The 17610-nt window shown below is 41.1% G+C and overlaps 1 protein-coding gene across 1 annotated transcript in view; it reads right to left on the bottom strand.

Annotated features, from left to right (window-relative positions):
* Positions 1–228: 228 nt before the first annotated feature.
* Positions 229–17610, bottom strand: part of LOC308171296 (uncharacterized protein) — a gene marked incomplete at its 3' end in the record, with an annotated part of 45017 nt that continues 27635 nt past the window's right edge. The window contains exons 3-4 of the mRNA XM_080546130.1: positions 5880–6078; positions 229–265 (exon numbers count right to left, since the gene is read on the bottom strand). Of these exons, the coding sequence (XP_080402256.1) occupies positions 229–265; positions 5880–6078 (236 nt within the window). The remainder of the gene's footprint in view (positions 266–5879; positions 6079–17610) is intronic.

Below are 17610 nucleotides of genomic sequence, written 5' to 3'. Positions count from 1 at the left end.
CAAAACAGAGCAGGAGATAGTGCAGGGAATAAGGGCAGTGAATAGGGATATAAGAATAGGTGGGATTGCAGGAGTGTATAATAGAATTAGGGACAGTATAAGTAGGGAATGGAAAACTTTAATGTTAGGACAGGGAGAGTGTTAGGGTTGAATGATGTTTTCATAATGTTATAATGTTGTGGATGTTTTGAAGAGGATATAAATGTTTTAAAGAGGACACATTTTGTCCTATTCTGCGATGTAGGCTCCAACCTTGTGCTGGTTGCTGCCGCACAAACATACAAGCTCACCCCCTGTCCACTCCTTATCTTCTGTCCCAGCTGGGCCTCAGGATTGTCTGAGGGGCCCAGCAATAAAACTATTTATGTTAAGGTACATTCCATGAGGTTGTATATGTTAAGCTGGGCATTCCATGGAACTGTTTATATTGAGCTGTACATTTCCATGAGAATGTTTGTGTTGGGCTGTGCATTCCATGAAACTGTATACATTAAGCTGTACTTTCCCATGAAACTGTTTATGCTAAAAACACTGTTTTGTTCATCAAACGCCTCCCCCTACCCATGTGTGTTCTTAGCAATGTGGGCTTCCTCACGAGGCTGGCCCCCCCTGTACATGTGTGTCTTCCTGTGTATGAGAATAAAAGACTGGCTCGGAGGAGGAAAGAATCAGTGTGAATCTGGGGTCTCTCTCGCAGGAGAGGCCTGAGATTCATTCTCCTTGCAAGAAAATAAGAATCATGATTGAATCCGGGTCTCTTTGTTGTTTAAAGTCTACTACGGTCTGTTTGAACTAGCGATGGGTTAGCATGGCCTGCTTTACAACCAGGCTGATCAGAATATAGCATTTAACCCTATTAGAACCGAACAGAGAGGCAGGTGAGGAAAAAAGGATGGTAGAATTAAGGGTAGAAAGGAAAGGTTTAGAGGTCAAGTTTGAGGATGTGAAAACAAAAGGGATATACATGGATTTACTGGGTGATGGGTTGGTGAGGCCAGCGTCAGAGAAGGTGTCGGAAAGGGTTTTTGAAGGTTTTGATGTGGGAAAGGTATGGGCAAATTTGGGTGTGAAATATAATAGCGTAGAATGTGAGCACAATGATTTTAAGATTAGGCACAATAGGGTTTACACAAATGTTGTATTGCACCAAATGGATAGGAATGTAGGTAGGGTATGTGATGTATGTAAAGGGAGGGATGAACATTTTGACCACTTTTTTGTTGAATGTCCAAGTTTGTCTGTCTTATTTGTGAAAGTAAAGGGGTTGTTAAGTGTACACTGTGGGGTTACCGTCATGAATGAGATTGAATGGAAGGAATTGTTATTGTTTGGGGTGGTGGGAAAAAAGAAAGAAGTGAACGTAGATTTGGTTAATTTTTTGTTGAGTCACGTAAGGTATGCAATTGTATGTAGGAGGAATGTAGCACATTATGAGGGGAAAGTTACCAGGGTGTGGGATTTGTTTGTGTCACTATTTAAAAAGGATGTTAGGTTAGTGCACACACTGGGGAAAGCAGATTTTTGTAAACACTTTGTCAATAATAGCACTTTGGTGACTATTACGGGATCAGGGATGTTAGGTTTTAATATAGAGGATTAGTATCTGTGTTTGGTTTTGAGTCAGTGTTTATGTTTGTTTTATGATTTTTCTGAGTTGACCAAGGGCTGCCAGGCATAGATAAGACCTGGTATGCTACTTGGTCTCATGTTGGTTTTGTCTATTCTGGTTTAGGTTTAGGGTTTAGGGTTAGGGTTGTGTCTGTCCCACTTTTTGCGCTGTCTGTCATGAATCACCGTGTTTTTTATGTGTCGTATCTTTTGCTTTATCATTCTTTATTGTTTTATAATTTCTTTATTTGTTGCAGCATTCTATATTGTTTCTTTGTTTGGATTATTTTGCGTATGGTTTATTTGTTATGTTGATTTTATGATTTTTATGATTTTACCAAGGGCTGCCAGGCATAGATAAGACCTGGTATGCTACTTGGTCTTTTTTGTTGTCGTCTTTTGTCTATTCTATGTCTGTCCCACATTTTGTGTTGTGCTGTCTGTCATGTCTCACTGTGTTATTTACGTATCGTATCTGTATGTGTTTTGTGAATAATGTAAATAACCAACTGAAAAAATTATCTGTGAAATGTATTTTTGATAATAAAAGAAAAATAAATAAATAAATACGCCCGATCTCGTCCGACCTCGGAAGCTAAGCAGGGTTGGGCCGTGTTAGTACCTGGATGGAAGACCGCCTGGGAATACACGGTGCTGTAAGCTTTTCGTTCCTCCGCGTTACCGAGGAGAGGCGCGTGCAGCGGCCGAGGAGAGTGTACTCTTTCCGGATAGACATTTATGCATGCTCTCGGGGTTCGAAACATAACTTCCCGGGGTGCCAGCGGGGTGGTTGATGGCTCAAAATGACCGTATGGTGAAGTTAGCAAAGTAGTATTGTGTTTTTACCACCTTCCTAGCCGGTGTTATTCACGGACAAATACGGTGCCCGGGGCACACTCTTTGCGGGTTAATAACGTCGCTTTACCGGGGCTTACGGTGAAAATTCAAATGTGTCCGGACAGGAGAGAGGGGCGGGATCGTAAATCACTTTGAATGGAGTCGATTGGAGACCCCCATCGATGTCGACACTGCTCGGCATACTGCTACTAGCTTACTATATTGTTGTCTTAACAGTTGGTAAAATAACATGATTAAAATAAATATATATGAGCAATACTATATCGTGGGCAAGTGTAACGGAGTAGAAAGTACAGTTCAATTATAGCTAAAATAGAGCTAAACTGCGCCCTCTAGGGGTTTAATGTAAATACAGCTGTACAGTGCATAGCGCGGGACGCAACATGATCCTGCTCAGTTCATCTGAAAACATTGACTGGGTAGGTCACGTTTTCTACAGGGTCTGAGATCGAATATCATTTGAGAGATTATCAATGTACCTATGTTTTATTTGAATGTTTGATAAGTAAGATAGCTGTTTTGAGTTTCCCCATTTATAGTATTTTAGTTTGGAACATATCACAAGTTTGTTAATGTGAGTTTTCTGTTGTTAACAATGATGGCGCTAACGTGAATGTCCGTGTGTAACATCATTTTAGAATCTAGCCTGATGACCCTGCAACCGTGTCCACAAATTGATGCACTGTATGTTTTCTACAGGTAATATTATTATTGTTGTGCTATTGTATGTCTGTTGTTCTGCCAAAGTTAGTAGACCGTATTGTAGGAGGTTGGGTTTTCCATCTCGCTAGTTTGCACCACGCTCGCAGCTAACCTAGCAGTCAGGTTGCAGCCATGTGTTGCACGTGGTGTGCATGCGTGTATTCCAGTTGCGCTGTTTTTCTATGCATTGTATTGTTATTGTTAATATATATATAATTGATTGTTTGACTGTTCAAATACCACTATACGATCACACAAGTGAGGATTTATGTAGTCTACACATTTTGTATTTTTGTTTCATATTATTGTTATAATTTGTGTAGTATGAGTGACTACTGTATGCTCAGTTCATCTGAAAACACTGACTGGAATCTAGCCTGATGACCCTGCAACCGTGTCCACAAATTGATGCACTGTATGTTTTCTACAGAATAAATGAACGTGAGCCATCCAGCTGAGAGTGATTCATGCAAAGATACACCCCGTCACACAAGCACTACAACCAACTTGTCCGTCTGAAGCTACAATACTGGGATCATTCGTGATTGGGCTACAAACAGTCAAATACTAGGCGAACATGTGTGTAAGACACAAATAAACTTGGATTTCATGCATTTCAAGTGGCATATTTGTAATCATGACGATGTAGTCATGTCTAAGAATGCATTTCATCATGTTAATTCCAAGTATAGTGAAAATACCACCGCTCATCCGTGATCAGACTTAGCTGGGGTGCTGCAGCTGAAGAGTATCAAATAGAGTGCAAAAAAGCAGCATCTGCACACTCAAATATGTGCAAAAAACAATGTTTATTGCAAGCTTTCGGTCCCCAGGCTATCGGACGATGTAAACAATAGCTGTATGACAAGTTTGTATGACGCAGTTTGACGAGGCTGAAAGCGCACAGGGTTGCCAGATGGGATTGACAATTTACAGCCTAAACTTTCTATAACCTCAAAATCAAGTAGCCCATTCGGCGGTGACCCGCCCCATCTGGCAACCCTGGACGCAACTCTGCAATTCTGGACGCGAAATGCATTTAGGGAAATAGGAGACGAGATAGTGTCCATCAAAACCGACTTCAAATTTCCCGGAAATAACTGCTCGCCTACTAAATTTCTCGCATACTCAAATCTCGCATACTGTACGTTCGGAACGTACTACATACTCAAAATCTACGTCATATCTAGTATGAGTAGTATGCTAGTATGCTATTCCGAACACAGCCATTTATTTAATCACAGGAGCCACATGCAGACAGGTTCAACACTGTCACCAGTAGATGGCGCTCTACAGCAACGAACTTCAATCGATGTCAGAGAGGGACATGAAATAACAAGCAGACACAGTTAACTGTATAATTCTCAGCATTTTATTGTGCAAAGTACCAGACTCCACTGTTACCAAGACAAACTAATTTCTAGAAAGAAAAACTGAAGCTTCGCCAGGTAACTCAAGCCCAACACTTATGGTGGTACCCTACTGGTGTGGGGAGGTACTACAGGTAGTCTAACACAGGATATCAGTTTTCAAAGCAAAAAGAAAGAAATATTCAAGTATTAAAAAGTAATTCAGCGAAATTAAATGAATAATAATTAAGAAAAAGAGTACAAACAGATAGAACTGTTATAATATTATAATGTATGAACATTGTAAAATAGAGAGGAGGGGGGGAGGAAGGAGGGAGAGGAAGGGAGGGTAGGAGGAGAGGACGGGAGACATTGAGAGAAAATAATCTAGAAAAGGCTCATGTCATGACACAACCGTCTCCCTGATCCGATCAACAAGTACATATCCATACAGTATATGATGGTGCAGCCAGCAGAACCCCCCTTCTTCTTTAGGGCCCCTGCCTCCTTTAAACTCCTCCCACACTGGGAGCAGTCGTGTTAACTAGTGTGTGTGTTCTCTGGTGTGTCTTTAGGTTTCCTGCCTCACTGAAACCCTTCCCACACTGGGAGCAGCAGAATGGCTTCTCTCCTGTGTGTATTCTCTGGTGACTCTTTAGGTTTCCTGCCACACTGAAACCCTTCCCACACTGGGAGCAGCAGAATGGCTTCTCTCCTGTGTGTATTCTCTGATGGCTCTTTAGTTCATCTGCCCGACGGAAACTCTTCCCACACTGGGAGCAGCAGAACGGCTTCTCTCCTGTGTGTATTCTCTGGTGACTCTTTAGCTCTCCTGCCTGACTGAAACCCTTCCCACACTGGGAGCAGCAGAATGGCTTCTCTCCTGTGTGTATTCTCTGGTGACTCTTTAGGTTTCCTGCCTCACTGAAACCCTTCCCACACTGGGAGCAGCAGAATGGCTTCTCTCCTGTGTGTATTCTCTGGTGACTCTTTAGGTTTCCTGCCTCACTGAAACTCTTCCCACACTGGGAGCAGCAGAATGGCTTCTCTCCTGTGTGTATTCTCTGGTGTTTCTTTAGGTTTCCTGCCTGACTGAAACTCTGCCCACACTGGGAGCAGCAGAACGGCTTCTCTCCTGTGTGTATTCTCTGGTGTTTCTTTAGGTTTCCTGCCTGACTGAAACTCTGCCCACACTGGGAGCAGCAGAATGGCTTCTCTCCTGTGTGTATTCTCTGGTGTCCCTTTAGGGATCCTGCCACACTGAAACCCTTCCCACACTGGGAGCAGCAGAACGGCTTCTCTCCTGTGTGTATTCTCTGGTGTCTCTTTAGTTTGCTCATATAACCAAATCTCTTTCCATACTGAAGACAAGAGTGAGTCTTCTGTCCTCCTTGAGTCTGTGGTTGTGATTTAAGGTGAGTTGGACAAATGAAACTCTCACTGCAATCTAAACAGTGGTGATTCTTCTGTCTTGAGCTCCTCCTCCTCCGTCTGTGTTGTTTATGGCTTCCTGATGCGGAGGAGCTGGGCTCCATGTCTGAGTCTGGGTTGGAGCTCTCTCCTGTAAGAATAGGAACATATACAGGATTAGAAACAACATGAGAACAAGTGCTGCTTCCATAGACTCAGCAGTGCCAGAAGTAACACCACATCTCTGGAGTCTGCACACGCTGTGGGAACATGAAGTGTTCAGAGTGTTAGGATACCTGTAATGGAAAACTGTAATATTCCATCCTTGATAGAACTGTGTCATTTAAATTGGGGATGCACCCAATTGAAATTTCTTGGCCGAAGCTGAATTTAAGGAAACATTTGTCCGAATACCGAATGCGTACCGGCAGTTTTTCATTTCACTATTGATCACTTTTATTGAACACTCCAGCAGACATTAGGCTATACCAGGGGTAGGCAACCTTTTTGATATGAAGTGCCATTTTAAAATGTTCTTGTTAGTCAGTGTGCCAACCACAATATCAACATTAATTATGACTCGACATCAAACCAAACCAAACAGACCAACTGATCTGCATGAACAACAATTTTCAGCAAAGAGCTATGTATGCAAAGCCATGTATGCTAAATAAACAGGCCTAACAGTCAACTAACTGAAACTTGAACAAAATGACCAACATAACATCTAAGACAACTAAACTTTGTGATGCGTAGCACAACTTTAAGCAAATTGGAGCGCTCAATTTCTACCAAAGTTGCAATGCTAACTGCGCTCCCTATGGTTATCATTTTAATAAGTAGGCCTAACTGGATGGTGATTATACAAGGGTCTTACTTGTATGAATTATACTTTATATTTATATAATTATGTGGTTGTTACTTACATTTTATTCTTTTATTCCAACCACAACAAACTTTTTTTTGGGGTTGCAAAGAGCTATGTATGCAAAGCCATGTAAACAGTCCTAACAATCAATGTGATCCCTGGCCCTGTTTTCCTTTGCTCAACTCCATTATCTGGGGGTGGTATTTGGTCACTTTAACTAACATGGCATGTCATTCACATCTACGCTCTCATCAAGTGCGAGGCTAAACACCGTCGCATCTTTCAAACCAGCGGTCTGCTGCGCTTTCACGTTTTCTGCCATTTCTCCTATTCTTCGTTCCACACTTCTGGCTGACACTGGGATGTCTTTTATTCTTGATTTTATTGTGTCTTTGTTTGATAAGCCTTCAAACAAAACATCTGAGCTACAGAGGAAAGCCTCCTATTATTCTCCATCAGTGAATGGCTTTCCACGTTTCGCAATGCAATGAGCAATGCGAAAGCTTGCTTCAGTTGCGTGATTTTTAGCAGTGGCAAATGCTTTAAAGGTGCTGGCCTGCTTCCCATACCTTGACACAGCACGTCTTATTGATTCGGCCTTGTCTGTTTCATCCTTGAACGACTTCTGATGTTTGGTCTCTTAATGCCGTTTAACGCTTGAAGTTCGGCAAACAACATTCTCGTGACATAGGACACATACAGCACGGTCTTTCTGGGACACAAAACCCCACTCTTATTATATATTATTATTATTATATTGTTATGTGTGCTTAACAGTAACACTTGTATCGAATCGAATTCAGAATTTTACTTTGAAAATTGGCGCAAGAAATACGGCTCTCGTGGAGTGGAAGAGAGACTAGGGCTGCATTCGTAAATTCGCCCTGAGAGCGCCGGAGCGTCCCTGAGACCGCCTCTAGACTCTAGTCCAATCAAATTACTTGGTCCCATTATGACGTTGAACCCAGTGTGCGCGAATTTACGAACGCGGCCAACATAAAATAAAATAAAAACATTCTCCCATTCTCGCACTTATTGCTTGCGTGCCACTGTTTAAGCTGTCGCGTGCCACTGCTGGCACGCGTGCCATAGGTTGCCGACCCCTGGGCTATACCAACAGCACAATAAGCACTGGAAATAAATAAATAAATAAGAACAGCATTGCTACTCAGGGTTTTTCCTGCCACAAAATGAGGTTATGACAGAGAAGGTTTGTTAGTCCCCCCCCCCCCAAAGAGCCACTGCTTTTTGGTCAGGCTGCATTTGCAAATAAGAATTTGTTCTTACATGTTTGCCTGGTTAAATAAAGGTTAAATCTTTTAATAAAAAATAAATAAAAAATAAAATCCAAAACCTATTGTTGACTGTCTGATTAATACAACTTTTCAGCAATTGAAACCCCTGACAGACTTAAAAACTGATCATTTTGCAAATAATACATTAAAAGGAGCACTGACTAACGCTAGTATAGGCTCAACTTGTCATTCTGGATAATGGAACAGCAAGCCAACTAATGTGACTTTCAGGATTTTTGATATGAAATAACGTTTCGACCTAAGACTATTCTGACAGTTGACAAAGTGACGAGTGTGCAAGCCCAGGGCTCCACATGTTGCTGGCTGGTTCCTTGTTTTGTCTTCGCTAGCAAACACCAAAGCTAAGCTTATTTGCAGCACAGCGCCACCAGGGTTAAGGTTAAATAGCGCCCCTGCCACCACATGGGCGCAGTGCCGCAATTGCAGTTAGAAATGACAGAAATCCACCGAGTGCAACGCTTGTCGAAAATACGACCGTCAGAGTTTTGACGAGAGCTGGAGGCGGCAAGAAATATGACGGAGGCGGCCGCCTCATAATTCTCTATGCAGGAAAAACCCTGAAACCCTGCTACTATTCACCTGTTGATAGGATGTGTTTTTCCATTGTGCATAGGTAAATTCTAAATACTGTATCATTGGTAATTATAATCAAGTTGTAATATCTAAACTGTTGAGATTGAGCAAACCTCTCTCTGTCTCTGTCATGCACAAACTGACCATGCTTTTCTCTGTAACTGGACCGGAGCCAGATTTAGACCACGGCTAGTGGGGCCAGTATACCTTGCAGCAGGGAAACCTGACTAAGGGGCCAGGGGAGAGACTGGGTCAATAGGTCAGTATATTTAGGACCGGCCAGTCAGCTGACCAGAGTCAGGTAACTGAATTGCCATGACGACCAACCCGTTATGGGATGTAATCATGAATAATGATTTGCAAGGTACAGCTGATTCCTGTGTCAGCAGGAATCTAGATTATAAGGAGGCACTGTGAATGTCATTCTGTGTGCGTTCTCTGTCTGTGCCTGCGACTGAACACACCCGGCGCCGTGAATAAACTTGTATCTTAATTGTCTACTTTGAGCAAGCTTTAATTAATTACTTTGGGGAATCAACAAATCTCGGCCTCCGCCCATCATCAGAGAATCATCTATTATCAATTGGCGCTTTCGAACAGGATCAGCTTCAAAAGGTAGGAAATGTCTAACCATATTGACTATCTTCCCAGCTGTACAAAAAACCTGTAATTTCTTTCCTTAAAAGGAGAAAATGGGATGGATGTGATGATGGGGGATAATAACTAAATTGAAAGTTAAAGGACTAATATTAAACTAAGTTTGAGTACTGCTGTTGATAAACATGAAGGTCATTAATTCACATATTGGATAATACGTTATAAAAGGACAGAGCTGCTAGGTGTCACTCTGGAGGAGATATACTGAAACTGGATATTGATTAATTCATAGAAGAATTGATTAAACGGAATTGGGCATTCTGTGGGTTTTTATTTAAACAAGTAATGGTAATACTGTGGACAGGGTTACAGTACAGATCTTATATTGAGGTATTTGACAGGAAATAAGGTGAACTGCAGATCACGCTTGAGTCAACAAAGTTATGTTTATCTGTAAGGTACAGAAATAAGGTATTGTGTAATAGCACAGGATTTGAAACTATGCAGAAGTAGAATGTTGATTAAGACGGTTAAATGAATAAGGGATTAACACGTAAGTGGTTATGGTATGTAAATTAAGGTGTGATTAAAGAAAAGTGTTTTATAAGAGGTCAAGCAATGTGGGTATATTCTGTAGAGAAATAGAATAATGAAGGAATAAAGGACAGCGGTAAAAATACAGTTGTAGGACGATAAGAATTTGAACAGATATGGTTTTTGTGTTAAATGTTAAAGCGTAACAGATTTGAGTGACAAGATTGACTAATTGAGACAGGATAGAATAGATGAGACGTGGATTTAAATGACCTTGATGAAACGCAATACAACAGACTGAATTAAAGTATACAAGAAGTAATGAACACGAATTGTGTAACTATAAAGCTCTAACGAGACAATTTAGATAAAATAATTCCCTTTTACTAACATTGTGTGCATTTTAATTAATGAAAAAAATGGGTAATCAAACTTCTAGGACGGTAAATTGTGATAAACGAACCTTGAAATATAAATCTGAGAGAGATCTACCACGGGCAGAAAGGAAAGCCATTAAGAAACTATTGAAAATTGATCCACATATAATTGATATTCCGATAAAATACACTAATACAGTGACACAAAAAGGATGGATTTTACTTAAATTAGGACCATTCTATGCAGAACAATTTCTAACAAAGATTGCGGAATGGAGTGACGATAATTTCCCAAGTATCGGGAGTTTTGAAAAGAATAAACTGAAGATTATTGACGAATATTTGATATCAAACAAAACAATTAGAGATCCAACATGGGATACCGATTACATGAAAGAAGTCTATCAAGCATGGTTAATAATGTCTAAACAATGGCCTGGTAATATTGTCAGAAAGCAGGAACATGATAGGCCTAGCAAGAAACGGGAGGTAGAGAGTGTCTCTCCCATAAAATTACGGGCTGAGCAGGCTGTGACATGCAGCGTGGTCCAGGTGCAGGCACCGTTGCTAAATATAGAAGAGAAAGTTCTGTACAAACCATTAACGTTATCTGACGTATCTAAGATTATAGAAGACGCACCCAAACCCTGGATTAACCCTAAAGAATTCATAAATTGGTATAAAACAATGTTGTTACATGGTAATTTGAATGGCACGGATTTAAGATACATTCTGATCACTTTAATGCCAGATGTCGGAATTGATACTTTGATAAATGCTTGCGAAACTTTAAATGAACAAAATGATGGACCATGTAAAGGAAAAACAATAAAAGAACGTTTCCCATGGCTTGATAAGGAACACAAGAATACTCACATTGAACAATTAACCAAATTTCTAAACGACCATGCCAGCCAAAACCGTGATATCTCACAAATTCTTAACTGTAAACGTAAGCCTAATGAAACAATGTCTGACTTTGTAATCAGATTCCAAAAGACCTGGAAAGAAAAGGCAAATTTGGAATTAGAGGACAAACAAAACATATTTTTTACAAACATGATTCTAGATGGTATTCATAGCTTTCATGTGACGTCACAGCATAGTGGAAACGCCCACCTGACGGGCAAAAGGCACTTTTTGCGGGCAAAACCCACGGGCAAAACCCACTTTTTGCGGGTTAATAACTTTGATTTCCCGTGGGTTAGGAAAATAATTCCAACGTGTCCGGATAGAGTAGAAGACAGGGAATCCAACACTATTTGAATGGAGTCGATCCTCCACTCCTATCACCGTGGACACAGCAAGGAGCGAATTCCCAGATATAAATATTCCCTCGCCTCGCTGACAGCGGGAGTTGGGAGTTTCGTCCAGCAGCCGGTGAACGCCCGGTTGATCGAGTTTCATATTAAAAGTATATGTTCTCGGGGTGTCAGCGTGGTGGTTAAGGGCTCAAAATGACCGTATACTGATGGTGAATTTAGCAATAATAGTCTTATGTTTGTACCACCTCCATAACCGGTGTTATTCACGGGAAAAGCCGGTCAAGGAGGCACCCTTTGCAGGTCAATAACTTTGATTCTCCGGGGGTTAGGAAAATAATTCCAGCGTGTCCGGATAGAGTAGAAGACAGGGAATCCAACACTATTTGAATGGTGTCAATCCTCCACTCCTATCACCGTCGTGTATCTTGATAGTTCTTCATGAGTGAGGTGGTCTAAATAGTAGGCAGCCATGTTGAGCGATGTTGCTATGATACTTTTTGCCCGTCAGGTTGGTGGTTGCTAGGGAAGAAACCACGTGACTGAAAGCTATGAATTGGAGACGATGCGAAAAACTTCAAATTATCGACACCAGACATTTTCTCATTGACCCCAGCATTGATAGAAAAACGGATAAGGGAACTGGACGCTCTGGGATTGTTTAAGCAACCCCAAGCACAAGCTTTGGAGCTTGCACAATACACAGAACTAGACGGATGGAATGAATACTAAGCATTATGGGTAATGAAGTCTTACATGCATGTCGTGTGATATAGTTATATAGTTATAGTTATAGCGAAATCATTGAGTTAAGTAATAAAAATCCTTGTTTTGATTAACATATTTTAAACAAATACTAAAGAGTGAAATGAATAACCATTTCATTTTTCAGGACAAGCGAAATAGCTTAGTACTAACATTCAAAAAGTGGTAAGAGACGAGTGCATTTGTGCTCCACAAAGCTGCACCAGAGGCAGACAGACACTGTGAACCTACACTATTAATAGAACTGCTCTTGCAAACAAGACGCAGCTTCTGTGACACAGAGACACAGACACGCATTCTTGCAGATAACACATAAAAGTGTTACACACATACATGTAAATGTAGTTGTCCCTTATTGTAATTATCATACAATTCTGCATTGACTCAGCAAACGTAACATTTGAATTTACTTAGTAAACAGAGACATAGACCACGCATTAATGACTGTTAATGTTCACACAAGCAAAGAGGAATATGTGACATTTTGATGGGAGGATAATCCCAAACGGACAACACCTGGAACATTATGACAACTCTTGCCAATTCGATCTCCTGACAGAACCAAGACAATGCAGAGAAACTGGGCGACGGACTAAAACGGGGTCGCTGCTGAAGGGTCACTCTAAACAGAAGTGGGGGCGAAAAAGATATTGAACGATTGAACCAGATGAGAGAAAGTGGAAATCACAAATGATAATTCTCTGTGTAAACTGTAAATGTAGATGTTGTTTTTCTGTTTGAAAGCGGAAACATGATAATGACATGACAGACTACAGACTTTGATAAAGCAATTACACATACGAATATGACAGTACTTCACACAATCAACAGTGTTAATCGGCCAACAGCTGAATGCACGAGCATTACACGTTGATGCAACATTTATGATAAACCATTCACACTGACTCAAGAATGTCTCTGATAAATATACTAAAACCAACGGGTGATTGACTGAGAAATATTGATTATAAGAGAGGGAGAGAACATTTAAATGTTCACAACAAACTTAAACCTTAATGCAAAATACGCTTATACTGTACATAGACCAACGGGGAAGTATCCACGCTATCAATAATAATTGTGATCAGAATTTTTTAACATACGGGTAGAATAGAACCTATCTACCTCCTTTAAAAAATATGCTTATGGGAATTGACTCAGATTGCACATTGACAGTGACTAAACTAAGTATTGAAGACTGATTTGGAAATTAAAGGGACGGTTCACGGTTTTTCACAACCCACGTCCTAGTTTGATACCCATGAACCTCAAATGACAAATCCTTTTGTTTCCTCTAGGAGCATTGATGAAGGACGAGTTAACCCATTTACGGGAAACTAAAGTGTCTGTCTAACTGTACTTAACGATTGTGCAACCTTTGTATCTAAAACGGTCTCAGCAGGCAAGTGCATAACTCACTATACTGGGGGGACCACGGGAAGCCCAACCCACTCTCAACTCTGACGATAGGACCCAAGCAAAGGGGAAAACGGACACGTATTATGACAAACGATTACTGATTCCAGTACCATAATGATGACTATCTCTGCTATTAACAGCTATTCTTGATGTTGTTGTGTATTAAGATTGAAACTAGGACAAGAGATACCGGACAGACGATGCGTGCCGAGAGAAACCGTGTGATCCAGACCTCATTATGGATCAGGGGGATACTAGCCACAATATCGGTTATGTATACGATCTGGGTGATAACTAACGAAACAGACATTACTTTAACTGAAGACTCTGATACTAATCTTGTTCGCATGCGTCGTGACATCCAGGGATTTAAACCAAATAGCGCACTAGACTCAGTTGCAGGAGTTTGTCAGGTTGTTAAAGATTGTTGTACATATTCACCACAACAGGATTAAACCTTTAAGATCAGACAATGGGGACATAGCACAACGAACAATAGGGGAGAGAAAAGTAGGGGGTGAGGATTTAGAGTTTCAATAACACTGTTAAAACATTTGAGTAAGCATCATGATGGTGAATGAAATAATTTCTACTGTGAGTCTCTCAATAACACAGCAACAAGACAAAAGGACAACAAGGCTAAAGCAGACAATAATGGAAGAATGCTCCATCATCATCAGATAGTGCCTTATTGCTACCGGAAACGCATAAGGTCCCTCTGTTGAAGATCGACCTAGGATATCAAAGAACCAAGACAAGACACCACCTAAAGAAACTAATTAGGGATGTCCCGATCCGATACTGAGATCGGATATCGACCCGATATTGGTCCTGAATGCTGGATCGGAGATCGGACCAGAAAAAAAAAAGGCTCCGATCCGCGTGCCCGATCCGCGTCTGTGTTACGTCTGTGTTTACGACAGTTTGGGCTTTACGACATGTGCCGTATTACGTTTTGTGTTACACTCGTGTTTGATTAAATGGAGTTGCCAGCTCCGACTACAAGCTCTGAGTTCGACTCCGTTATTGAACATAACATTGGCGAGATGCGAGAGAAACTCCCCCCAGACAGCAAAATTGCAAAAGCAATAACGGAGAAATTGGTTCGGTTTATTGTGCTCGACGACCAACCACTTTCGGTGGTAGAGAATGTGGGGTTTCGGAGTTTAATTGAACACCTAGAGCCGCGTTATACTTTGCCCAGTCGGCATTATATAACCGAAAATGCCATCCCGAAAATGCACAATGAAGTGTGTGAGTTCCTCGCCAAAGTATTGGAGAATGTCGATGCTATTAGCTTCACAACGGACATTTGGAGCTCAGACGTGTGTCCAATGTCGTTGTTGAGTCTCACAGCACACTGGATAGACTGATTTTACTTTCAAGAAAGCGGTGCTGCATGCCCGTGAGTTCCGTGGCTCACACACTGGGGATTCCATTAAGGCAGCCATGGAGGAGATGCTGCTCGAATGGAAAATTAACAAAAGCAAAGTCCATGTCGTTTTAAGAGAGGTGGTCACTGAGTACTGCAGAGTACTATTTTTGTTGCTTTAATAAAGGCTGGCAGTCTTTAATTTTACTGTTGTTGGTGTGGACTATATACTGGGGAGGTATTTGAATGAATGAATGAATGAATGGTCTTTATTGTCATTGCTACAGTACAGGTACCAAACAACGAAATTTAGGAGGGGTGGCTCCCCTGGTGTTAGGAAAAAAAATAAATAAAAAAAATAATATTCAGGGGTCAAAAAATTTATACAAATATCGGATCGGTATCGGTATCGCCGATACCCGAAGCCCAGGTATCGGTATCGGTAGTGAAAAAGTGGGATCGGGACATCCCTAAAACTAATTGACTATATCCCTATTTGTTAAACATGTATAATTGTGAAACAAACTATGGAAAAACATTTGATTTGACTTAATGATGGAAATGATACCTACTTCATTTGTAATGAGTATTTAGACATAGTAATGAGAAACCTATTTGGATATTTTCTCCTTTAAACAACAAAAGTTTTTTTATCCAAAGAAGGTGATTATTAATCAGAGTAGTTTAACCACAAAGTGACCTTTTACTCATGCCAAGTCAATTGTGGAATGAGATGTTTGTTCGTTTTGTCAGGCCACATGACTAAAGACTTATATTTGTCTGTGGGGAAAATCATTTAATGACAATTCCGGAGGAGGAATGTAAGATCTCAGCCATGTGGAAAGAAAGAGATATAATTAAAGTTACTGTCCATTAGAGGAGAAAAAAAAGAGTGAGCTGATAGGATGTGTTTTTCCATTGTGCATAGGTAAATTCTAAATACTGTATCATTGGTAATTATAATCAAGTTGTAATATCTAAACTGTTGAGATTGAGCAAACCTCTCTCTGTCTCTGTCATGCACAAACGGACCATGCTTTTCTCTGTAACTGGACCGGAGCCAGATTTAGACCACGGCTAGTGGGGCCAGTATACCTTGCAGCAGGGAAACCTGACTAAGGGGCCAGGGGAGAGACTGGGTCAATAGGTCAGTATATTTAGGACCGGCCAGTCAGCTGACCAGAGTCAGGTAACTGAATTGCCATGACGACCAACCCGTTATGGGATGGAGACGAGCCGAACGTACATCTAACTTTAGTGTAAACAACATGTTTGACAGGAGAATAATGATTTGCAAGGTACAGCTGATTCCTGTGTCAGCAGGAATCTAGATTATAAGGAGGCACTGTGAATGTCATTCTGTGTGCGTTCTCTGTCTGTGCCTGCGACTGAACACACCCGGCGCCGTGAATAAACTTGTATCTTAATTGTCTACTTTGAGCAAGCTTTAATTAATTACTTTGGGGAATCAACAAATCTCGGCCTCCGCCCATCATCAGAGAATCATCTATTATCACCTGTATAACCAGGGGTGCACATAACTTTTTGGGGCCAGTGCTCAGAGGAGCACCTAGTGATGCTGCTTGGTGCTCCCCGAGCTCGCGAGTCACGACCCGTCCCACAGGATGGATAAAAAAGGGATACATGGATAACTTATATTAGCAAAACGACATGTAGTCATAAATAAAGATGAACAAACAAATGATTGTGTGCAAAACAAAAGAAACAAATGCAAATTCAAATGACTGCTCTTTAAGCATGAAAGTCTGTCAGACTCCTTTAAATACAATGAAATCAACTGACATCACTTTAAGCACTAACTGAATGTCTGTTCTTTAAACACACTGAAATAAACGGACATCTCTTAAAGCACTGCTCTGTTCTGTAAACACTGAAATCAACTTTTCAACAAAAAGTTACAGCCTAAGCATTTATTTATGCTACAAGCTTAATCATCATCATCACTGCTCTCTTGACTGCTGTTATCACTGTCCTCAATTTCAACCATGGTAGAGGATGTTATAGGCTATCACTTTAAATAGCTCATTATTTTGATTGTGCAACAAAGTCTTTTTTTTTCTTTTTTCTAATAGAATTCCAAACCATATTCCTTGGGTCAGGGGTCGAGGTGCGATAATGAAGCTGTAAAACAAACGTCTGAACGTTTGAAAGCTTCAGAGAAAAGAAACGTGAAGTCCCTTGGTGTTGTTTTTCCTTTTAGCGACGAGTCGTTCGGGACTGAATTTTCACGTGGCGGCGTGATAACCGTGCGATACGCGGAATGAAAGTACGAGTTACGATACTTTCCGATAGTTTTCGTGAGGGGAGTCGCCGTGGTCGTCGTCGGTCGACTGTTGTGATGGATTACTCGTCAGGCCTTCGGCTGAGGTGACGGCAAATAGTTACTTAGTGGGGCTGGCTTCTTGGATATTTTGACGGCTCGTCGGGTGCCTCAGTGATGCAGCAGTCAGCAGTTGGATTTTGAGGAAGTAAATTCCTCTCCCAGCGGTTCCAGCTGTTGGTGCGCAAGAGCGCCTTCGTGCGGCTGATCTGCCGCGCAGCATGCATTTTGGCGACGCATGCGCACTGGCGCACCAGTT

This window comes from Nansenia antarctica, assembly GCF_963989245.1.
Source record: "Nansenia antarctica genome assembly, chromosome: 15".
NCBI classification, from domain to species: Eukaryota; Metazoa; Chordata; class Actinopteri; order Argentiniformes; family Microstomatidae; genus Nansenia; species Nansenia antarctica.
The sequence above is the reverse complement of the archived record's forward strand: the minus strand, read 5'-3'. Positions and strand labels throughout refer to the sequence as shown.